The 25,922-nt window shown below is 40.1% G+C and overlaps 1 protein-coding gene across 3 annotated transcripts in view; it reads right to left on the reverse strand.

Annotated features, from left to right (window-relative positions):
* The window catches only part of LOC118110047 (protein inscuteable homolog), a 55,669-nt gene continuing 29,747 nt past the window's right edge, over positions 1–25,922 (reverse strand). For 2 of the 3 annotated variants that reach the window (XM_035157601.2, XM_035157600.2), the window contains exons 3-13: positions 23,562–23,928; positions 22,325–22,377; positions 22,114–22,237; positions 20,931–21,044; positions 13,939–14,064; positions 6,922–7,093; positions 5,950–6,128; positions 5,655–5,721; positions 3,841–3,996; positions 2,800–2,876; positions 1–1,760 (exon numbers count right to left, since the gene is read on the reverse strand). In XM_035157601.2, the coding sequence (XP_035013492.1) occupies positions 1,632–1,760; positions 2,800–2,876; positions 3,841–3,996; positions 5,655–5,721; positions 5,950–6,128; positions 6,922–7,093; positions 13,939–14,064; positions 20,931–21,044; positions 22,114–22,237; positions 22,325–22,377; positions 23,562–23,928 (1,564 nt within the window). In that variant the 3' untranslated portion in view covers positions 1–1,631. The remainder of the gene's footprint in view (positions 1,761–2,799; positions 2,877–3,840; positions 3,997–5,654; positions 5,722–5,949; positions 6,129–6,921; positions 7,094–13,938; positions 14,065–20,930; positions 21,045–22,113; positions 22,238–22,324; positions 22,378–23,561; positions 23,929–25,922) is intronic. The other variant, XM_035157599.2, reaches the window with a different exon arrangement.

The raw sequence follows: 25,922 nt of genomic DNA on the forward strand, positions 1-25,922 counted from the left end.
TAAGATTTTAAAATTAAGTTTTATTTAATATTACTGATGGCTCAGAATTAACTCTCAGTAGTCTCCTTTAATTCAATCAAGCTGCACCATCAGCTCATTGGATGTGCCAGATGTTTTCGTCAGATCCATGAATTAATCTCTGGGAAAATGTTGAAAATGATAAAACCCATCCAATTTTGCAATGTTAAAGAAAGTGAAAATAAAATCCTGGATCCTGGATCCTGGATCCGTGATCCAGATCGACACCAAGAGTTCTTTGTTGGCCCGTGTCTCATCCTTCCACCAAGTTGTGTGGAAATCCATTGTTATTTTTGTGTGATCTTGCTTACAAACAAACCAAGAAACAGATGGACAGGAGTGAAACATAATCTCCATATACCAGCCAATGTTCAGCTGATCAGTATTCACTGAGCCTGGAATCTACCTACAGCCTTTATTAGTAAATGATTTCTAATATTGTGAGAATAATGTGAGCAAGTTAGTTATTATCATCATCATCAGTACTATGCAATTCAACAAATCCCTAAAACGTTTATTCAATCAAATTATTAATGCGTTCCAAGGTATTGCCCAAAGTTTTCAATTCCAAAAGTAAAATGCACATGTTCTCATGGAACATTTAAAAAGGCTTCATAAGGCAGTAATTGACTATGATGAAACACACTGAGCTTTAGATGGATGATTGCCTTTATTCCATGAATGGCATACAATAATGGTAATTCTATTTAAATAAAATGCAACTTTATATTCAAACCAAAGACTTTTTAAAAAAGATTCATTTTCGAGTAGCAAATATGTCATGATTGAGATTATGGAAAATGAAGTTCAACATTCCATTCAAAGCTCTTTATGAGACAATATGTTCCACACCAGGGCAAATAGACCATGCTTCAGTTAAAAAATTAAATACTAATAGTGCCTTGTCAATTAATATACACAGATAACATACATACTGAAAACACATAATAGTTCTAACTGTAATAATTTAGTTTTAAAGAGTTGACTGAATAAAGTGGCGGCTGATTGAAAACATATTCTTTACAAACCTGCTTATGAAGAGTTGAGAGGAAATAATTCAGACCAACACCATCAATGGTTAATGCTTCAGACGATGAACGGAGGCATTTTACTGTATTATCCACTTCGCTAAGTCGACATCGTCCCCTGTTCTCAGATAGTTGAGATGCTTTGGATACAACATCTTCAGACAAGAACAAAAACATTCCACAGTGGTAACAGATAAAGTGTTTCATTCACAACAGGTTGTACGTTCCTTTTGCAAAGAGTAGCACCCACTCATACACAATAATGACTGAATAACCACTATCAAAAAAATAACTACTGAACTTGCACACATTCCTTGGATTTAATGCAGCCACTGAGTTGCACTCGGCTGAACGTGTCTGTACATTTTACATATCTGCATCCATTCAAGCTGACATGCTGCAGCTTCGCTCCGTTTACCCAAATCCAAAGGGTCCAGGAGAAAATTTGGGGGAAAAACAAATTCTCACTCAGAATGTTTTGGAGTGAACCTGCTCTTTAGTCGTCTCTGTGTCATGAAACATTATATGTACATGATCTGGTACACGAGCTCAGCACTCCGCTCTCTGTGTTGAGTGTGCAGGCCGTCATACAAAGCTCTCCTCCATGTTAGAACACAGCAGGAAGGAGTCGACCAGCCGCGGTTTGATGAGCTGCTGGTGGTCCGCTGCCTCGATGCTGTCTGGACACCCTGCTGCCAGTCTCCTCAGGGCAGCCTGGAGACACACACACACACATGTCAGTACTAGTGCATAACGACAAAAAAACACACAGACATACACAGAATGCAATTCACAGGACTGCTGTGTGCAAATATTAACTCATTTAGAAACATATGCAATCACACATTTTTACAACCCAGGAGATAGAACTGTAACTGTACAGGTTTTATAGGTTAAAATGATCCTTTATTTTAGCAGCAAAGAACCAACTAGTAATACTGTTCTACCTGATGAAACTATAGAAATGAGTTCAGTCCTACTTGACCAGAAGCTCTGTAATGCAGCGTGATTTTTTTCAAAAGCAGATGAGTAGCGCGTGTGTGACGTCTCGAGCGCATTCAGTCAGGAGGACCTCCAACATTTACATTTAAGATTACAAACGATCTGTGACAGCTCCGTGTCCTTTGAAGATACAAATTCAACACCTACAAGTGTACTCCTTAACCCTTGGCTAGAAGGATAAAATAGAATCACATTAATTTGAATAGACTGACAAGTGTGGTTACAGTGAAGACGAGGACATTGCTCAGCGCAGCGAGGCAGCCCAATTAAGCTCCCGACCATTATGCGCTCCGCATCCCCTCAACGGGCTTAAGAACTGGTTTTAATAATCATGATCAGATTGAGGGAATTATACGTATGAGCAGGGATATTATTCATGATATGTACATATTTAAACATACGACATTTGAGATGATGTGAATCAGTCAGCTTTCTCAAAGTAGCTTAAAGATACTGAGGTTGTGATATATATCTTTTCACTTTTCTAATGTTACCCTGTGGAGGTAATTAAATTGGACAGTCAATTGCTGCACTGATGTTACACATGCAGGCCTGTGGTATAATGCCCCCAGTTTGTTCTATTGAAGTCGTAGCAGTGCAGCACAGTTGAACATGTTGTTTCAGGGGTACAACTGAAATAGACAGTTTGAATGTTTAAATTACACATTTGTATTCTGGACATGGAGTTATTTATACATATCTGAGGGTCTGCGCACACACAAGCATATGGACACACACACTGTACACCCACCAGGCAGGCGACCAGCACTGAGTCGCTGTTATTTCTCTCAGTAGGGGAACGACACAGCTCAATGAGAAGAGGAACCGCTAAGACAAGAGGGAAAGATGTTCAGTTAAAATCTTGTCACCTTCTCAGATATTGATGTCAAATGGATGTGCAAAGCAGTTCTACTTGTTTACAGGAGGTATTTACTGTAAAAGTACTGTGTGTAATTGTGTAAGTTTTCAGGTGCATTCAAGTTCTGCGATATTATTTGCTTTTACGTTATTTTCTTGATTAAAAAAGAGTCACTCTTTTCATGTATGACTCGTTATGGATTGTAAAGTATGTGAATCTCTGCGGATCAAATTATGAGGTTTCATCAAGTATTTATACAGAGCTGCTTCCCAGGAGACGATAAGGTATGCAGGGGAATGGACATATAGTACATACAGTATGCACAGTATGCACAGTATGTCGGTGATCAGATACAGACCTCTCTGGCCCTGTGAAATTATTCTGAAAGTTAGGTAAATAAATATTAATACTCTTCATAATATTAATATTATGTATAGTAAATTGTAAATCTTCAAGGGAAGCTTTACCATTAGAATCAGAGAATTCTGTCTACTTGGTAATTTTGTATATTTAGCCTCACTTCTTACAAACGGAGCACTTTTCCAGGCTCCATTCAATATCCACCTTTATCGTAATTATGCTCATTGATCCTTTTGCCTTCTCCTTGGTCAGATTTCCGAGCATTCCAAATGAATAATTTCCTCCTCAATTAAAATAAACTATTTTATGATAAATGTTCCTTGTTTTGTCTCTCATATTTGTAAGCTTAAGTCTTTATGGACCCCAGACCATAATTTAATAGATACAATTAAAGTCATATAATACATACAAACCAAAATTAAATAAACAGTGACAAAGACAGATGAAAATATTTGTTAGAATTGAATTTGACATATGTTGTGCTAATCCTTCCCAATTAACATTTGTTTTCTGTGTTGCTCTTTATTTAGTACTTAGCGTACCTGTGTATATAAAACTAAAAATCTGCAGTACCTTTCAGCTGGATGGCTGTTTGGGCCACATCAGGGTCTCTGCTAAGACGGGCCAGAGTGACGGCAGCTTTCTGCTGGACACGCTCGCAGGCGGCGCCCTCTGATGGACTGGAGGAGGATGGTTTCTCTCCCAGCAGCAGCAGCAATCGCTCTGTTCCTAAAACACAATAATGCAAAATACAGATTAGCCAAGCAAGAAACCAAAGAGGCAAGGATATCAGGAAGGCCGGAGAGGAACAGAGGTACAAGAAACAGCACAGATTGGAACACAATACCATAGGAACACATTTTAGATTAGCGTTGCAAATGAAGGCAGCAAACAGATAAGAAATAAGTTAGATACAAATAAGACATAACAATGTAACACAGTCGGAACCATAGGAACCAAACACAAGAAACAGATCAGCTTGAAATTCGCCATCAAAGATCCAGTGTGTAAGATTTAGGTGAAAATGGATCTATTGGCAGAAATTGAATCCTAATGATGTTTTTACCAGTGTGTGATCAACTAAATTGTAAAAAAAATTGTTTTCTTTAGCCTTGAAGGAGCCGTTTATATTTACATCGGGAGCGGGTCCTCTCGACTGAGGCCGCCTTGTTTTTTAAAGTAGCCCAGACTGGACAAACTAAACACCTTTTGAGTTTGTATGACGACTGAAGACTACCACAGGTTCTCTTTCATGTTCGGAAGGGGAGGGTGAGGTGAGGGGAATTCAGCTGCAACATGCAACTTCACCACTAGAGGTCACTAAATTCTACACACTGAACCTTTAAGACATTAAGTTACACGAGACTCAGAAAAAACAAAGTTCCCAGGTGAATTAAAAAGGAGACAAACATTACATACGTCATTTTTAGAAAAATATCTGAACTAAAAGTGCTGCTACAAAACAAGAAGTGTATCATCCAGATTACAGCAAACCAGCCAGGCCTTCAAGTGGTTACCTCTGCCGGGGAGGTTATGGATTTATCAGTGCTTTTTTGTCAGTTACCAGCATTACACAAAAACTACCAGACGGATTACCATCAAACTTGGTGAAAGGATGTGGTATCGGTCAGGGAAGAACTTTTGTCGAAGTTTTAGACAATAATTCATGGATTATTTTGATGAAAGAAAGGCATGTTTGCAGGACTGATATTTATGAGAGTGTGAAATTTGGTGTAGATCTAAATAAAAAACTGGATCTAGTGCATTTAAATGTGGTTTCATAAGAGGACTGTTGGGCCTTGGTGGAAGTAGTGTCATTCTAGCTCACATAAATTTGGTTCAAGAAAATTGTATTTTCAATTGCTGGCACAAAGATAATAACAAACTGATATTTGAATAAATTGTGCAGAATATTAAAATAAATTACAGTACAATAATGTTAATAGTAATCTTGTCTGTTCATTACATATACTGTATTTGGAAATACTAACTGCCTGACAAGATGGAAGAATAGTAATGATACAGGCACCATCAGGCTATAACTCAATGATCTATCCATCTATGTATATGAAATACATAGCAGAAAATATACATAGCAGAAAATATACATAGCAGAAAATATAAACCTTTAACTTGAAGAAAGAAAATACATAATGATTATGAACCTGCTCATTGGTTGATCTATTATTTTAACACTGCTTCACAGATGTTGCTTGGTGCTTCCATCTTGAGGATTAAAGAAGAATTACACAAACTTTTTTCACTCGTCCTCACCTAATGGCTTAATGAGTAGTTCAGTTGTTTATCATGTATTTAAACAATTTTGCCTAATATAACGAACTGTTATGTTACATTCCCCTTAAAATTTTTGTTGCAAAACTGTTTACCTTGCTCCTGCAGGACTTCAGCTGCACACTGCTCTAAGACTGAGAGGTTTGCCAAGATGGTCACCACCTTAGATTGAAACAACAATGAATACAAAACAACATGATGACATATACACATACAGACGCCATTGAAAATTCATGATGTTTTGTCTCACAACAGTTTACTTGTATATTTTAATTTAAATAAAATCGTGACATACGGCGGACTTGCTCATGTAAACCACTAACTTGAATTCATCCACACTCCCTGTCCCTATGAGCAATAAAGAAATAAAAGCTGAATGCACATTTGCACCTGGTCTTTGGAGTAGGGTGTGTCGACCCTCTGTCTGTCATTGCAGGCCTGCAGCAGGATGTGGACGGCGTTGAGCTGCAGGAGAATCTCACAGGCCATGCTGTCAAAGAAGGTGATGTTGGCCAAGGCTGCGGACGCAAGGAGGAACACCTCACCACAGGAGGCGCTCTCACACAACTCTGAGGGAATAAACACAGACTGTTCAACTAAAAACAGTAACAAATGTAATGCCAGGGAAAACTTGACACATCAGCCTCAGCCTTGAGGTGTACTACCTGAGTACAATAGTCTTTACATCAGTTTGAGGCTACTCACTCATTGAAAGAAAATAGTTAATTGTACTTGTATTATTACAGAATATCAGATTCAAGGCAAATACCCTGTTATTTAGGTCTAGCAAGGTAAAAGGTCATTCTTGTAGTAAATCCTGTGTTAATGTATTGAGTTTTTAATTTGAAGATCACCACCCCCTGAGATTCTATTCTGTTTACTCTGCTCTCATTGATAGGACTGAGTTGGATCATTGACTGTATATAAAGATAGATGACATGTCTCTGCTTCCTCCCACTTTCCAGAAATGAAGCCACAATATCCTGCTGAACACATCTGCCTGGTGCATTTGGAGCCAGAGTCGCATGGACATAATATTTGAAACGCTTCTCAATATAATACAATTTAACAGCACCACAAACTAGAGGCTCGTATTCGACTGCATTCGTTTTAGATAAGTGTACCTAATAAACTGACATCTGGGGTACATATGAAATAGCGCTGTGAACCTCTGTTATTATGCACTCAAATTAAATATTCCCACACTAAATCCCTACTAATGATAAGGCTGCGTTAAAAAATATAAATAAATAATTTAACAACCCTATCATTTTATTTCCTCTACAATTAAATCTCAATGATGGTTCTTTTTTGTCAAAGTCAATGGTCAGCTGTGACATCATCAGTGCCATGTCCACTCACTGATGAGCGAGGTGACGATGTCGTGCATGCTCTCCAGGAAGCTGGCGAGGTGCTGCGTGGACGTGTGGTGAGGCGAGGTGATCTGAGCCACGACCGCCGCCGCCTCGGCCCGGGCTGCTTCCACGCTGCTGTCATCGGTCAAGATGTCCGCCAGGCACAGGATCCCATCCACCTGCAAATTAGATAAATACACATTAGGCACCACATCATAATTCACCATGATCTGTTATGTTTGAACAGTCAACTTATCAACTTATCAGCCCATCTTGACTTAATTGCATGTTAGCTGTAACTGTTTCTGTCCGATTATTCTTTTGAGATATGTTGAACAATACGTGGCATCAGACTTCTCTGGTGTGTGTGATCTATGTGGAAAGTAAAGTTAAGAGCTGCACATTTACTAAAAAGCAAAAAGCACAAAACGATTAATTACCCTCCTTACACCCACTAATACCACCACCTCAGACAACCTGCTGCAAAACATTTTACTGAGCACGAACACAGTGGTGGATATAGGATTTTTCTGAATAAGGGGCCATAAAGTGGCCACAATTTACACAGAGGGGCCAATTATATGACCAACATCCATATACAGTTCCTGATTCAGTAGGGTGCACATTTAAGTCATTCCCTGTTTACTGTTAACTCTATAGCTTTGAGAAAGCCACACAACATTGAATATATTTAGAAATTTGTTCCTTGATCAAGCACATTGTGAACTTCAAAGAATCTTAGAAAATAAGGAAAGGGGCACTTCAGGGGTCAATCAGATTTCAGATGGGGCAAGTACCCCCTGGCCCTGCTCCTGGATCCACCCCTTTAAGAACACATGTTAAACAAATGGAGCGACGCCTGCGAGCTAGTTCAGGCAGCCAACTCGAGCTGCACTGCTCCAATCATATGACATTATTCATGTGACATACCTCACTCTCCACAATCATCTTTAATACACACCCAGCTTATAAGGCGGTCTATTTAAGCAGAGAGCATTTCCCATCACTCCCTTTGCTTGCCCCCACTGCTGTGTCAGTATTGCTGCCAGTTGCTTCAGCCCCTCCACCACCTCAGCGTCCACCTGTAGGCTCCGACTGGGGGTTACAAGTATTTGCTCATCCCTCCCATGATATCTATTTAATCATATCGGGGGGAGTGATTAAGTCGGAGCCTAGACACCAAACATGAACCTGTCCTACTGTTGTAAAAAATGTTTGAATGTGAGTTGTCTGACTGAACTCACAAAAAAAGGCCAAACCGGAGAAAGCTCTCTGTTAGCACTGTTGTAAACAGACTAAATATGCTAAAAAAAACTATAATGAGAGACAGATCATGGAGTTGGACATGAGTGGAGGGTGTATGGAATATGTGACTATACATGACATCAGTGCCTGTCTGAACTGCTGAGCCTCCATTTAAGTCTGATGTCTGTACTAGTTGGAAATTTCTATATTTTGAGAAATTAAATGAAAGCCACAAGTTGCCAGGGTGGTGGAACTTTATTAATATATCACTTTACTTTAGTATTTGAGTGCAGTGTCAATGAATCACCAAGACCATGATTGCAGATTAATACCCACTAGACCAGAGCCAGTGTTGTGTTTGCCTTTATGTTTTTTGCCAACATGGATATGTATTCTTTGGAACTGTGTGAATGTGGGCATATTTGGCTCGGATGGAAGAGTGGGTCATCCACTAACCGACGGTTCGATCCCAGTCTCTTCTGTGTGTCCTTAGCGAAGTGTTCCCTGATGGTTGTGCTGCCATTGTGTGATTGGTGTGTTATAGAGAAAGTTCTGCTCATACTTGCACTGTATGAATGTGTGTGTGAATGGGTGAAGGGCAAAACTGTACTGTAAAGTACTTTGAGTGATCATTAACACTATAAGACTATAGTATATATATATATATATATACCATTAACCATTAATAGTGGGTCTTCTAACCAGCAACAAGCCACTGTATTTGTGTTTAATCATTTTGATCATCTAAATGATTTGATGTTCGAGTGTCAATGCTTCAGAAAATGATGGAGCTGTAGAACAGATATTTATCCACTTGGGGACAGTGTTGCACAGTTCATACAATCTTTCTCACTGCTGCTGTTTGTGACCCTGCACCATGAGCAAGTCTTGCATTCATGCATTAGTGTGAAAATCAGCACATACTTTGGAAATGCTCCAACAATTAAAATTCATAAACTATCATAAACTGCAGGGTGGTGATCTCCAGGGAATGAAATGCATCACCTGCTGCATGACATTCCTTTTTATAACACTGACTTCTCCTCTCATTGTCATTATTGATATCATTTAGTAATGAGAACATTAAAACCTCTGGTGCTCTGTCACCAGCAGCCAACTCAGCTGAAACATAAAAGTTTAGAGACAAACATCGGTCAGCTCTCAGCTGCCACACCTAACAGTCTTAGAGTAGAGTGTAAAACTTAAATGTCCCTGAGAGGCAATTTGTTTTTCAGTCAACAGTCATCATATAGTATAGGAAATAATGATAGGTATCTACCTACTAATTCCACAACTGTATTAGCAATTTGTCTACAAAGTGAAAGCACAATGTATGTTTTATTGCTGTAGTGCAATAAAACTAATTATTTACGAATTAGAGAGCTTTTATTTTGAAAAGTTGTAAACAGGGGTTTGAAGATTGTGTCTCTTGCTGGGCAGACCTCTGATATAGCCGACATGAATGGGAAATAACTCAAACTTCTATATGAGCCACACACGTGAACTGTAATAAATCAAATTCAGTAACATTTTATGAAAGTTGTTGAGGGTAAAATCATCCTTGCAGATAAACCAGGTAGGATAAATGCAATGTTTTGTAACTTCTCTCTGTGCCATAGACTGTTTAGGAAAATTAAATAAAGACAAGGAATAATTCTGGAGTAGCTCCGGAAGGAACAAAGGATAATCTGTATCTGTTGGTGCTTCCTTTAAGTAGAATAAAGCTTCCCCCTGATGGGAGCATCTGAAACTCAACATTTAAGGTCCTATACCTGCTGATGGGCACCAAGCTTCACAGGGTCATTCCCTGTTTTAGTCTGTGTGGACGTCATTGGCACTATGCCAGCACAACCCACTGACGTGGAACAATCCACTCTTCACTCCCTCCCCTCTTTCCCTCTTTCCCAAAAATAGAATGTTCCCTATACCTCCTCATTCACAGCACAACGGATGTATCTCATTCACTTTTTCGTCAGAAATAACTTTTCTGCACTTTTGAGAGTCAAGAACCAAAGTGCAGGATCTTAAACATAGACACACAAAAGGAAAATCTGTAACTTTTCCTCTACGTCAGCTGAGATTCACCCCAACCCCCCATTGCCCTCAGATGGATAAGCGGTATGATGGATGGATGGATGAACACTTGGCAGAGAGTTGGCAATTGTGGTCAAATAACAAAGTAGTTTTTTTTTTGTTGTATCCTATAAATGAATGAGAGGTCCAGCTATAATTATACAGGCCATCATCGCAGATTTAAGCATTAAGCCTAAACATTTTTCAGAAAGGCTTTTAGTTTTCGACTTCTTCTCCAGAGTCCTTGTGCTTTATCATTGCAGATCCACATCCTGGGTGTTATCTGATCGTGGACTATGATTACAAGTAGCTCCGCAGATATACAAAATACCTTGCTCACATATAATACTATTACGGTTATTAACACTGTCATTACAATTGTGTATTTGCTGCTCCCTTTATCTCTGTCAGACCTTTTAGAACTTTAAACATTATTCATCCATACATTTATGAATTCATGCATTTTCTATTTATACACAGTCTTTTGTCATGAATTTTGTTAATATTGTTATTTTGTTGATTTGCTCTGTTACACTCAGCATCTGTTGCTCTTCTCTCCGTCCCTCACATGAGGCACTCTCTGAGGTTTAAATTATTATTGTGGGGTTGTTTTTCTCTTGTCAAGGGTTAAAGACAGAAAATGTTCCACATTGTCAGGCCCTATCAGTCAAATTGTGATTTGTGAATACAGGCTTTTACAAATACAAATTAATGATTGACTGATTGATTGATTTTATTTTCGCCACATCCAGGTTTCCATACCCTGACGACTTGAATTCAGTTTGTATCACATTTGTTGTGTGCTATGTCAAATGATTCAACACTAAACAACACAACTCAAAGACAGTGTGTGTTGCACTCTGATACAACATCAATCCTCTACATCATCTAGGGGGTTATTTTTCTTTGTGCATGTCGCTTATAATCAATACTTTCCCCATTCACCATGTTCAGATTGCATAATGTTCCTGCAGGGAATTAAAACTAAGTAGTGTGCTGTATCTTTACCAATGAGCAGTGCTGGTGCACACCGGCCCCTTCAACAGTGACAGTTGTGTTTCTCAAGCCTGAGCGGCCGCCGGTGAGCGCTTGGTAGCGCAGACTTGCCTGACAGCCTCTCCCCCGGGGGACAGGGCTGCTAATCTGGGGCGGACTTTGGTTCCTGTTTAAAAACTTTTCACACTTGGATGATTCATGCCGTCCCAGCTGCTCTATATGTGAACACAGACACCGCTGTGGCATCATTATTCGCCGGAATCAGGTTATATTTGTCTCTCTGTAAACGCTTGCTTGACACAGGTGCGTCTGTTGTTTATTTTGGTTGAATTCTCAAAAGGGAACAGACAAGGACAAACAAAGAAGGCTGTATCATTAGTTCTCTCTCTCTCGCTGCCTCACCCCTTTTTTTTCTCCTCCCTCCACGTACACAGACACAGCGAGGAGTCATGCAGGTCTAAAGGGTCAGCTCAGCGGTCAGGAGGTCCGGTATAATAATGTCATCTCTGCATACCAGAGCCTCACTGTAAACCATGACTCATCTGTGTGTACTGTAGAATTCTGTCAGCAGGGATAGAACAACACGTTTGAACTTACACACTGAGAAGTGTTTTTTTCTTCACTGCCTCCCATCCTGAAATTATACAGTGAGAGTTTAATGGTGGTTCACCAACCCTGAGGTGACTGGATTTAGTGATGTCATCCATTCAAATAAACAGACAGCTGGAAAACTCAGCTACTGTTGTTGGAAGTTTCTCAAAAACAGAGGTAAAGTAATAAACCCATACAGCCAGTGTGAGTCAATGTTTGTCTCCTCAACAATATAAAGGAGTTAAGTGATCAATTATTCATTATGAGAAGACACAAACAAAAAAAGGCTTACGTTTGGCAAGAAGATTCTACACTGCATTTTATAACCAGAAGTAACTGGTAAGATCACCTGCAGCATGTGTGTGTGTTAGTAAAGATGAAATGACCACAGTGGATGCGTCCTCCTGCAGTAATCAGAGAGGGTTTAAGAAACGTGTACTTACTTTAGTTAAATGCTACCATCAGCTGCACAGGTTGTCTACCTGCTAATTCCACAAACATCAGTCTGTCTGTTAGTCTGTCTGTTATTCTGTCTGTTAGCCTGTCTGTGTATGGATCATGTATCTCATGAACTGTCCATCTAATCAGTTTCACACTTGCCATGACTTCTGTGAATTGCCAGAGACAGTGCAGTGCCGGGTTTGATGCGATTTAGACGCATGATATGTTTAAATATGATCAAAAATGTAATAAACAGTAGCAGTCAGTGGGGGCGGGGCAGTGCACCTTCAGTCTGCGGACTGAGTTGATCATGTCTTCTCCTTGTCCTCTGATAAACAACAACAACAGGCAGTAACTGAGACAAACTGCGGGTCACAGACATTCATGGGAGTCGATAGTGATGATCTCCGTAATGGCAACAACATTCATAACAACACTTCCTCTATAGCAAGTTGTCTTCAGAGTAAAAGCTGAATGCTCATTTTATCACTGAAACGTTTAAGTTGAATTACAGAGTTTTTATTCGGAAAAGTTGGGAACTTATGTCTGAAGTTTGCGTCGTTCGCTTAACAGACCTCTGAAATAGCCGACATGTAATGTATGAATAAATAACAGGAGATAAGTCAATCAAATAATCTTATATAGAAACCACATACGTGAAGAGTAATAAGGAGAATTCTGTTTCATTTTTTGACTATACATTGACTATAAAATCCTCATTGCAGATAAAGCTTGTAGGATGAATGCAAACGGTTCTGACTTCAATCTGCACCACAGACTGTTTATGAAAAGCTCTGCACACAACGTCCAGCACACAAACAATAAAATATTAATGGTATATTGTAGAACTGTTTGAGGAGGACTCTGAATAATTCTGAAGTAACTGTGGAGCATTAACACAGGTTAAGAGCACAGCCCATTCCACTGTTCGCGTGTATAAAAAATCTTAATAGGATACTGTCAATTAAAAACCTAAATAGAGACTTTAAATAAATTTTAGAGAACATTCTATCACAAGTAAAATATGATTTAAAAATAAAGTTATTTTTCTTTTCCCAGTTAATTCTTTCATCCAGCTGTTACATGGTCACACACTTTATTTCCCCTCCTCTTGCTGCTGCTTCCATCATTGGCACACATTCGACTGGGAAAACAAACCTAGCTTCCCGTATCCTAGCATGAGTGGGAGCAGGCCTGAATATGTGCGAGACAGAGTATACTGTGCTGCTGGGAAGAGGAACAACTGCCTGTCTGAGCTACAACTTTCAGCTGATTAGTGTAAATATAATCAGTCTGGACTGGAGGTAGCCAAGGTATTTTACTGGAAGTACTGTACTTACTTTTGATTAATGTCATCTCTCTCTTTCCCTCCATCCCCCCCCACCCCCCCTCTCATACATATCCAAATGCCGTTTTTTTTCTATGACAAGAATACTCGGATTAGTGCTCATGTACTCCCACTGCTTGTATTCCCTTTCTATTTCAATTGATTTCTCACATCTGGCCATGGACTTCAGATGACAACTTGCCTTTAAGGCCAAGCGTGGCTCATTTATCAGTGCTCCGCTGGCATTGTCCCTGGTTAAAACCTAATTCCATAAAAGAATTATGTAATAAGCAGTTATTAACACAGTGCGTTAACGTTTTAGGTTGACTTTAAAACTTGGCTTTAACCTACCTTGTCGAGTTGGTTGATGCCCTCCTCCACGCAGCAGATGGAGGCCACAGTTCTCAGAGCGTGAGCATAGAGGTCTTTAAAGCGGTCCTGCCTGCAGATCTTAAACAGGGCCACCACAGCTCCTTCCTGGGGAGGAACAAAATCCAACGTTATGTTTAATCCTTTGGAAATTAGGCACTAGCCTATAGACACCATGCAACATGTTGAGGTTAAGGTGACTTTGAACAGGTAAATCCAGCCAGATGCTTTGTTGACCATCAGTTCTATTTAATTGTAAAATGACAAGATCTCTTTTTTTCTTTTGGACTCTTTGTCAATACATGGTTAAATGTGAATATGGATATGATGCAATACAGATGAATTATGTTTGCTTTCAGTATTATTGAATGTGGTTTACCTCACCCATAAGTATTCATTGTTCTCACAAGCCTTATGTGATTAACCTTACTGGATTTGTCCTCCCCTTTATGAGTAAATACACAAACCGTATCAAGTTTAATTTAGTGTTTTTTATGAGGTAATTTTTTTTTTATTCCAGCAGGGACACAGTGAGAAACTATAACAGACTTGAAGGGACTGCCTCTTGTTTTTTTTATTTATTTCACTTTACTCCATTTCTTAAGGCCAAGGATTTGGCTGTCCACAAAGAATGGAAGTCAATGCAAAGCCCTAGTAAGGATACATGTGGGGTGGTGGCAAAGTTTGTTTATTAGGATAAACCTTTGAACGGCATCATCTCGTTCTCAAGTGTGTGTGTGTGTGTGTGTGTGTGTGTGTGTGTGTGTGTGTGTGTGTGTGTGTGTGTGTGTGTCTTTAAATTAATAAAAAACGACAGCATCAAGACTATAATAATTTGCAGTGCAGTGCTGTATTTCTTCAGGACAGGCAGGTTGGAGTTAAGTGTGTGTTAATCCAGTCCCGCTGTTTAACAATCACACAACATTAAACAGCATTTAGCCTGAGGTTGAGGTCATACTGTCCCAAATTTCCCTGTTGCTGCTCTACTTTCCATCCACCAGCATTGTTGGCTTGACTTTAATTTGTGGTTGCTACCTCAACTTGATACAACCTGGCTCACAGCTCGCAACACCCACAGTTTACATGCCCCAAAACAGGTCACATATCCCTGACACCTGGTCCGGGCAATGTGTGTGTATCACATTCATACTTGACGTTTTCCCCTGAGTTGCTGTTTCATAAGCAGGTTTTAGATTTGTTTATTTGTCTACTGCAGGAGCTCCCAAACTTTCCAGCCCCGACCCCGAGAGTTATTCTGCCAGTGACTTCAGAGAAAGTGTTCACAAAAAATAAATCTCCTTTGTGCAAACGTCGCACTGTATCATGCTCTAAATCTACCTGCTGCAACTGATGCTATGACTAATCTGTCATAATCACCAGGTTGATGAAATATCTACCAATTTGCATGGTTTTATCTTAACGTTGACCTATTATTAGGTTTAGTAACATAAAATATACTTTTTTAAAATTGTATTTGAATTTATGGAAATCAGTTCACGCGACCCCCATCAAGGTGTCTCCTAGTTTGGGAACTGTTGGTGTAGTGGACAGTGTTCACTGCAGTTAATTCTGTCTATGTCTCAGGAGCATAATTAAAAGCAGGACATGAAGAAAACAACTTTCATTTAGACTTCAACTTCTCGGAAACTTTCGGAGGCCTGACATTAGGATTCATGCCACCGAATGATCCACATCACAATCAGCTCTTGTCTTGAAGCACACGTGATTGTACAAAATGATGGATCAAATTGCTTCATGCTAGACTGTGTCGTGACATTCATCAGGTCCCACAGATCTAAGCCAATAGCAGCACGGTGGTTTTAAAGAGCCCAGGAGACCCGAAATGACCGATGGATTTGGCCGGCTTTACGCAGCGAGCCTGCCAACCCCAGAGCCTATAAAATGGCTCAAGCAATTTATCATGACGGATAAAAACGGCCAAAATATACACATTTCATGAATGGAAAACATTGAGCAGGAAAAAAGATGATTCGCTAGCCGTAATAGCTGAGCATTTTCTATTTTCTGTTGGATTATGCCGGTGTAAACAAACAAAAATAGCTCTTGTATTGGCTCCATGTCTACACTAAAGCATCCCTCTGACGAAAAAAAAACACTTGCAGGTATTGAAATCTATTCACTGTGCAGAATTACCAGGAGGAAGACGAAGCCGGTAACTACCACCATTATCCTAATAAGGCCATTATACTGGGCTGGTATGTCTCATGCTCTGCGAAGGCCATGCTGCCGGGGCTTGGAGTGGCTAATCATTGTGCTCTCTAGCCTGACCGCGCCTCCCTTTTCCCTGCCTACACAATATTGGCCCGGCACACCAGGAAGAACTGCCAACACCGACAGACACTTTTCAGTGAACCTCCGGAGAGAGAGTGACGAAGAGGCTGTTGATCCTGATGTTTTCATGTGACGCAAATGTTGCTTTAGCTTTCAAAAGTAAGTGAGTCTGTGGAGAAGCTCAGAATGAACTGATACACATTTTTGAGACTTTGTCATTTTGTTCAAAATATGCATTAATACTTAATAATAATTACAATTTGAACATTTAATTTGGCTAAAAACTGCTCCTGGAAATTAGAGATTTCCAGAAATATATATGACAGTAACACCACCAGGTAAAACTTGACACCTTTGCATTTGTCTAATTTAAGGATTCTGCACTTTCATTATATCCTTCCGTCATGGTCAAAATACTAATTAAATAAATTGGAAAACCTTTACATAGTCACGTTCAAGCTTTTGACAATGTAATATTTCATGTATTATTTTCCACACTTAATTTTAAACTAAAACATTTGATCAACTCTGGGATGGACTACCATGAACTTTGGTGCAGATGTCCATACAGTGCACAGAGCATGGTTTCTTCACACTTTCCCCTGACCTTTCCTCTACCGTCACCATGAGGTTCACATTTGTGGTTTGGAGTGAATCACTGTGGACAGCTGTTGGATGGATTGCCATGAAATGTGGTAGACACATTCTTGTTTCCCGTAGGATGAGTTGTAATCATTTTAGGGATGTTGACTTTTCATCTCATGCCAATATACTTTGGTTTAGGACAAAACACCTAGCTGCAAAAATAAACTATTTTCACACACATCCACACCCAATTTGCGAGACATTTTCTGGAGTTTTATACACGAAGAAAGCAGCAGGAGAGAGTCAGATGGGGTCACATCAGGAACATGTCCAGCATATTCTGGCAGGGGGTGGGGTCGAGCCGAAGGCAGAACATAATGTTTAAATTCCACTGTGGAAATCAGGACATCAACACTGGCGTCAGTCGTCATCATCAAAAGCTCTTCAATCTGGTTAAATCTCGTTGTTTTTCCAAGTTAACATCTTCATTAGCATCTTCTACATTTAAGGCATTTGTATTCTTTTTATTTTTGTTTTTTTCAGTTTTGCATCACCTGTTGGAAAAATCTTCAACACGCCCACTGGATATTAAGCTGGGGGGGCTGGCAGGAATAGTTCTGGCGAATGTCCACAGCAAATGACTCGGGCACTTGTGTTCTCGCATACAGGGCCTTTGGAAACTGTCCGAAAGATGTCTGGAGGTATTCCAATCAGCCTAAGTTGTACTGTGCTACAGTTTGTGTAATACTAATGTTAGTATGCTAATACAACTAACAAACACTACAAACAACATGACAAATGTGTTACCTGCATTCACATGTTCACATTGTCATTTTGAGCATCTTGTTGGTGTAAGCATTTAGCTAAATGTATTGTTGTACCCAGTCTGCCTGTTTGGTCTCTTTCTGAACGGGCAATACCTCATCATGGTGTTTGAACTACCGAATTTCTTCAGTTGTCTGATTGGATCATTTAGCTACAACAGCATAAGACATATGGGACGTGTGTGATACCGCTTAATAAACCTGATCAATGAAAGTTAACATGAAGTAAACCATCAATAAATGATCGTTTACACATCAAGACTATCTTTATAATCCTCCTGAAATAAAAAAAAATGGACCTGAAGGAAATCAAAGCCTGACACAACGAGACAATCTGACTTTCTCGTGTGTTTCCTCTTCACAGATGGTTGGACTTGTCGTTGGGCTTTCCCTTCTCCGTCAAACAACTTGCAGTCTATTGTTTCCACTGACTTCATACTCATCCCTTGAACGAAGCCCACAGAGCACATTTCCTCTCACACTCATGCATTTTGTTACTTGCTGCACTAACATCATCATTTGAAACTTGACTACTCATCTATAAATGCTTCTCTATCCGTGGGCTTGCATGTAAAGGCCTACACAGCGTGTAATTTCTTTCCATCTCATCATTTTCTGAAATTCAACTCTGTTTCTGCTCACACAAAGCCAGCAGTTTCTGGAGCTGCAAGAGGATGCAGGCAGTTTAAGTCTGGATTTGAAGCGAAACCATAATGCTTGCCCAAAAAACTAGGTTCATTCCTCTTCTTTTGTTTTATTTCTAAATACCTCTTCCCTCTCTACCCACGTATAGTTCTGATGACAGATTAACTGTAGGCCTGAGTTACTGCCACATCACGCTGCCCCACACCCTGCAATCTAAAGAGACAGCAAGGACACACACATGAGGAGTCTGCCATGGACACATTTAGATCAGTATCCACCGTGACAGTAGGTAAACACTCAAACTCACTTGTACATCATGACACAGATGTTTGTTGGTGTTTTTGTTATAGAGTCCAGAGATCAGGTGAAAATGATTCTATGAATCGACGGTAATTTCTATCATGTGTTTGTATACCAGATGGCTGCAGTTCATTCAGTTGTGACAAATCCTTCACAATTGTGTTATTACTCAGTTTGACAAGCTGTCAGTTGTGTGTTTTATTCAAACCTCATATATGAGATATATGATAACATTAGAATGAAACACTAAATGTTTTGAAATTATGAAGTACTATGATTCGAGATGGAAGATTTCACAAATCCACAAATAATTAAAATGTAAAGCTTGCAAAGCTGTGGGTTGAATAAATGTTGAATATCTGTTATATAAAGCAACTGACTGTCACTCACTTAAGTTTTAGATAATTTTCAGCTAATTTTCTTGGTTTTTTGACTTATTACACTTTTTTTTTATCACAGTACAGTCTCAAAGCTTTCATCAGCTTTCCCATAACAGACAGTTGTTTTCACCTGCTTAACTCCAAAGACCAGACGGACAGAGTTAAAGACAGGCTGGTGAACATAGTTATCAGTTGTTTCCCCCAGGAGCTGGTTGAGACCAAAACAGAGCACAAAGAGACTGAATATTCGACTTACATTCATAAGATGTACGTACAAAAAAAGTTTATTAATGCCAGTGCTCAGTGTTCTGGACTTTTTCACATGTGCCAAATGTGTAACAAGACAACTGTTGTCTAATGAGTTTGTTGAAATAATAAAATGATGCCGATGTTGTTCTTAAAGGTCTTTGCTGATGCCTTCAAGTGTCCAAAAATATACTGCCTCAATTCTAAGCACCCAGATTTTTCATTTAATTTGGTTCACGTTTGACAGTCCTTTGACAGGATGATTTTGAGTTTCTTCTCCACTAAACCCGGAGAGCCACTTTATGACCTATGACAAGCCTGTCATACGAGCTAATGTATGGGCAACAAATAACAAGCCAAGTGAGCAAAAGTGATCTTCTGTCGTCATCATGTAAGCTGGCTGTAAATTACAAATTGAGACATAAATATGACACCAGACTCATTTATCCTAAGGAGTTGCCTCTGCCTTAAACTGTCAGGTAGCCAGGATGCTGTTTAATGTTGTTAAAGTCCACCCATCTGGTGCCTTGCAGCAGAATGAAATCAACATAATAATACTTCAAATCTACCCCAGTCTGGATATCTTAACAATGATTCATCTCTCATTTTCATTTTGTCTGCTTCAATACCACATATTAAACCTATACCTCCCTTCTGCTCTCCACACCCGCACACTCCTCACTCACTGAGCACTGTCTGTCAACAGCAGCACAGTTAAAGAGGTAGAGGAGGCAGACATACCCGGTCCCCCACCCAAGCATTTAAACGGCTAATTGCTGTTACTCAAAACAAGTGCGTGCAAGCTGCGGAAAATGATAATGAGTGAATAGCTTGGATGAGAGCCAGATGATGCGCACCACTGTAGATGATGTGCACGGGACAGTGTGACAGACAGCCTGGTGCATGGAAGCTATTTAATTCAGATGGCAGGTGGACGGTGTATTGTATTGGGTATTCATTAACAGTTCGACCGGCGGAGCTAAAGAGAGAGGTCAATTCAGAGCGGACTGAACGGTAAAGACGCCTGAACAACCTGCATTTGTGATCAATGCTTACTCCTAATGGGAGCTGACAGAATTGATCTAACAATCTGGGACCAAAGAGGTGTGTGTGTGTGTGTGTGTGTGTGTGTGTGTGTGTGTGTGTGTGTGTGTGTGTGTGTGTGTGTGTGTGTGTGTGTGTGTGTGTGGGCATCAGGAAGAGTCTTATCAAGATTATCCTGGAAGCGGGCAGCTAACTAATGGATAACTGAGACTTGCTGTCTGGTCCGTCTTATCTCACAATACTCTAGCTCTTTAGAGGCATGCATAAAGAGATAGCTGCTGTTCTGATGATGGTGAACTGGAGCTGATCATAACGGGGGTGCAGCTAGAAAGATGGAAGCAAGACCAAGTGTTAAATGAAGTCACCTCAGCCAAAGACTCTGTGGAAGGTCTGACAGAAAACCATAAAGCTAAGAATAAAATGCACGCTGCTGCTGACGTATCACTGACGCCACGGATCTCAGACCTCACAGGTTTCAGCACGATCACAGGCGTCAGTGAAGGAGCATTAATCACAGGCTCACTTTTCAATGAAGAGACACACTTCAATGTAATGGTCCCAGTCGTGAGATGAATTTCCACTCAAATCAAACCCCTAAGCAAACACAGTATTAACGACGGACGAGACAGGACAGATTCCAATAGTGTGTTCACAGTACCTTGGCAATGATGCTGCAGAGCTGAGGTCCGTCCTGTGTGAGGGACAACAGGTTGCTAATGGCACTGCCGATGATGTGAACGCTGTCCGACGATTCGATCTGTTTGATCAGGACCTGCAAGAAGATTCAATATTCTGTGTGTTTCTACAAATTTATTATATTGTGTATTTGTATTGGCAAACGTTTGAAAATTCATGAAATCCAGAAACTAGAACGGCAGGAGAGTGCAACACATCTGCCAAGGCCCAACAGTCCCCTTATAATTTACTAGATTCTGATTATTACTTGGATCTGCACTGAATTGCACACACATCACACAAATCACCCTATCTCACAATGTTTAAATGAATAAATAAAAAAAAGCCCGGATCTGCCCCCTGATATGGATCCACACCAACATTTAATGGGTTCTTCCTTGGGTTATGTCCCACCCCAATTAATAATAATTCATAATTTGTAACACTGGCACCACAGAGGTAGTTTATCCATGATTAGATAAACTACCATTGTGGTGCCAGTGTTACAAATAAAAAAGTTCTCCACACTGTAAGAAAGAAATCTTTCTGTATTTCATCCCATGAGGTAAGATAATTTGGATATTTGTTTTCCACATGATGTCAGGGTGAAAAGGTTGAGTTTATTTACCAAGCGTCTCACTGACTCATCAGTGGTTGTTTTTCCACTCAGCTATGTGAGCTGCATGTGCTGGCTAACTCATATGTCAGGCAATCTTCAAACATTAGACCTTTAAATAATGATAATTACACAGTGAGTGCATATAAATAGCTATTGACCCACTGTACAACATCCAGGATATGAAATCCAATCATCCATCATCTGACTGAAATAATAAAATAGTCGTCCCCTTTACCTTAAATCTCCAAGTCATACAACGATGATGTAATCATCCATTAGCGCAGCCCACACAATGCTGAACCCATGTTTGTGTTTCTACTCGACCGTTTCATGTTGGTTGAACTGGGAAACACACTCATACATCTAATTCTGACTGAAACCCCAAAATAAACCAAGCACAGACGCTTCAACAGTCCACTGGAGGGGCCAAACCTCCCTTTGCAAACAGCAGGTGATAACGTGGCACAAACTCCTGTACGTTAACTGATCCTAAGAATATAAACCTTGTGTCTATTAGAGCCATATGTGGCGTGTACAGATTACCTACCCTGATCTCATTGGCTAAGGCCATGTCGATCATGTTGCTGAATGAGTCACTGACATCAGTGAGGATCTCATGAATGGCCTCTCTCATGGATTTAAGGAAGAATTCATCATCGGTGTGAAGGCACCTGTGGGTGAGGCAGAGATTAAACATTTAGAGACATGCCGTGCATCGATCCACTTTTAAAGGTTTTTTTTTCCTATTAGTGTTTTACCTCTCTGTAATATTAGTCAGCTCCATGCACTTCTCCAGTAAAGTTGTTTCATACTGCAACAAAAGAAACACACAGAAAAGAAACAACCCAAAATGAATGGCATTTCTCGCTGTTGAATGACAATGAACATAACGAGACTGTTTAAGCACACTTATGTAGACAATGTTAAAGTGTACTGTGGCTTAATGTGAGTTCAGCTCTGATGCATTTGATTCATATTTTCTTAATGTAAAACTGCAGATTAAAAAAATTATTCAATTTATCATGTGTACATAAAAGTACAGCAGAGGTTTAAGGTTAGACAGATACGTTATTTATATTATTAAGTTATAAATGTAAAATGTAAAAAAATGTAATTAATCTCTTCGGAAGGTACATTTTTTGCCAAATATATCTTTGTCATCATCAGATTCAGGTATGTCCCATGTAACAGTCAAACAAGTTATATCAATCAGTCTGACATCAAGTCATTTCCTTTCTCTTTTTAGCTTTATTATTATCAAATGGTTTGTAACTTTCTCCATTCTCAGCTTATTTTAGCCTTCATACTTTCCTACTTCTTTTTAGTATTGTTTAACTTGTGTGTCCGCTGTCTCCCTGGAAGATGACATTTCTAACCTCATGATATTCATATGCTCTGTTACACACAACATCTATTTAACTTCTGTCCATCCTGGGAGAGGAATCCCTCACTTGTGACACTCTGAAGTTTCTGAGTTATATTCCCATTTTAGGAGAGAGTGTTTTTTGGATAGTTTTTCCTCACGAGTGTTGAGGACAGAGATGTTATACGGATACATTTTGATTTCTTTCTTTCTCGTCATTGACTTAACATCATCCCCTTCCTAAGTCAGATTTTTCCAGCCATCTTTGAGATCAAAAAGTTGGTACAAACCCGAAAGGAGTAATCATTATTCGTCCACAAAGGTCTGATCACTGTCAGATTTGCATTTTATTTGTCCATATTGTTATTTGTTATGGTAATTGATGATGTAAGAACCAGTACCAGACTAGTGAAATGTTGGGGTCCTGGAGAAGTCTACCAAGGCCTCTATTAGTGGACTGATATAAATGGATCTAAACCTAAAATCAGGCTTCTAATGTAGCAGCATTAAAATGTGTATACCATATTTATTTGGTGTATCAGGAAGTCTTCCCTATAGCATAACTTTCCTTCTTAACTCTAAAAGCTGATGGTACATTGTACAGTTCAACCTCCTCAAAACCTCCCAGTTACCTTCTGCATCTCAGGTGGGGTACTCCTGGCGGCGCTGTACTCATGCACCAGCGAGCGAACATGGCAGTTGGCTCGTACGGCCGTGCTGTGGACCCTCTGCCAGCGTCCTTTCTCCAGCCGCTGGAACATCTTGCCGAGCTCAGTGCTGACCACCAGCGCTCGGCGGAGGAGTATCTGCAGGTTGTTCCTGGCAACATGGTCCCCTGCACCGAGCCCAGCGCCCACGATCAGCTCTCCTTGCTGGGAGTCCTCCTCCACCCCGATGGGTTTGGCCTGGAGGACGCACATGCACTCCACCTCCGTCATGTGGCGGAGGTCCTCCATCCATCGCTGCACAGAGTCGACCTGGAGAGATTGAATCCGGGTGCTGTGGGAGAAAGCAACATTAGGAGCTTATTAACAAAGAAAGGTTTGGGCAATAACTGACACATGGAAATAATGTGATTTACTTGCACGGATTTCTGTCAACCAACCAACTCACAAAGACGACACAGAATTTCACATTTCCAGAGATCCAGAAAGTCATGTGTGCAGAATAAAGCTCGAGCTGATTTTTTCGGACAAAATCGTTAATTGTCTTTGTCCTCTCCCACAAGAATTGACATGATTAAGTAGAACAAAATGAAGGAAGTGGTTATTCATAAATCTAAACTGCTTGTTTGGGTGATCAATGACAAAGTATTTAACTGGCTGTGCCACCCTTGTCCTCCCATTACAATTCCTCATTCTCTTGTCCCTATTTCTTAATTTTATATCAGAGTGTAGGTTTGGCCTTTTTTTTTGTAGCCATCAGTCATTTCATATGACAGAATCAAAGGTCGCCAACTAAAAATGAGAACCCTGCTTTAGTCTACACATGTCTGAATTGAAGGCTCCGTATAATTTTTTTTTTACCAAGAACTTGAATTGGTAAATTTGCCACCAGTCTTAATAAAGACTTCGTTATTTCATATCCTACCTGAACAACAATGTTTTAACATAAAATTTTAAAAACACAGTTTTGACAAGTGCCAGTTTGCATCCAGTGTGTGAGCTAACATCCTCATTTCTGTTACTGCATTACTGCCCCCTTGTGGATATTCTAGGTGGTGAGTATTTTTCTTATTTTTCAATTCTCCATTTTGTATCCAGTTGAACAAAGCAGCTATCTCTATTTGTTTGAGTGCTTGGAGTAGATATGTCTGTAAGTAAAGATCTTGATTATGAGGAAATTGTTCCATGATAGAAAATATAGGTAGTATGTTGAATGTGCACTACACATGCTGCACCTGTTGACTTTTCAGGTAGCTGGCGAACTGAGAGAGGCTTTATAGAGATTTGACTTAACAGATTTTTTTTGTTTTGTATTTTATGAATTCATCTCCTGGATATTTTTGTGCTACTACCCAAGTTTCTTACTTGCTGGATTTTTAGGGTGTCATTGTCCGCACCTTGGCTGCCCCTGAGGGAGTGTGTTAAAATCTATGAATCACTGAATGGTTTGGCATTCTGGGTATGTGTCAGTGTGTGTATGAGTGGTTTGGCAGGTCTGCGCATGGGTGTGGTTTCCCTCTGCAGGTCCCTATAGCTGGCACGCGGTCGTATCGACTCTGTATTGGCTCCAGTTCTATATCTCTGTCTCAGTGCTCTGTCTGCCCTCCCACACTCACTGTCTTTGCCTGCCTCAAGTCACTACCTGCCTGCTGGTTAGTTTGCCTGCCTGTCCACCAAAAACCTCATCCAGAGCCCACCGGGTTTTATCACATCACACAAAACCCAATGAGCAAGGACAGAATATAATCTACAGTCCAACCAGATGATCCTATATTATATGAGCCCAAGGTAAAAAGCCATTAATGCCACGTTATAAAGTGTTGATCCACAGCGCACAAATGAGAAATGAGCATTACTGAAATCAATGATGTGTACTGGAGGTCAATTATCCACCAATTAACACTGTCCAACAACCCTAAGCCCCCTACCCCTAAACCACACACCCACACACACACTTCTGAGCGGCTTGAGGTGGGGTTAAGGGGGCAGCTCAAAGTCCTGCTCCCAGTGAATCCAAACTCCCTGAAGTGGACAGGTCAATGGCTACAACAGCCACCTCTGCTCTGAGTCAACACGCAAAAAAAGGGTTTCCAATGAAATATCAAATTTCCCTGGTGGCCTCTCTAGTTACTGTCAGCAGTTTATAGGAAATGGCAGCTCATCTGAGACGTGTGGGGTTATTGCATGCGTATTGAATATTGGCTATTCCGGTCTGAAGAGAAGCATTGTGGTTGTGTGTACACTCAAAACAATCGTTTCTCATTGAGCAGCAGCAACCAACATCATCAATATCCTCAAGCCAGGTATCGGGTTTCAACTGTATGTCAG

Source organism: Hippoglossus stenolepis, chromosome 5 (genome assembly GCF_022539355.2).
Source record: "Hippoglossus stenolepis isolate QCI-W04-F060 chromosome 5, HSTE1.2, whole genome shotgun sequence".
Taxonomy (NCBI): domain Eukaryota; kingdom Metazoa; phylum Chordata; class Actinopteri; order Pleuronectiformes; family Pleuronectidae; genus Hippoglossus; species Hippoglossus stenolepis.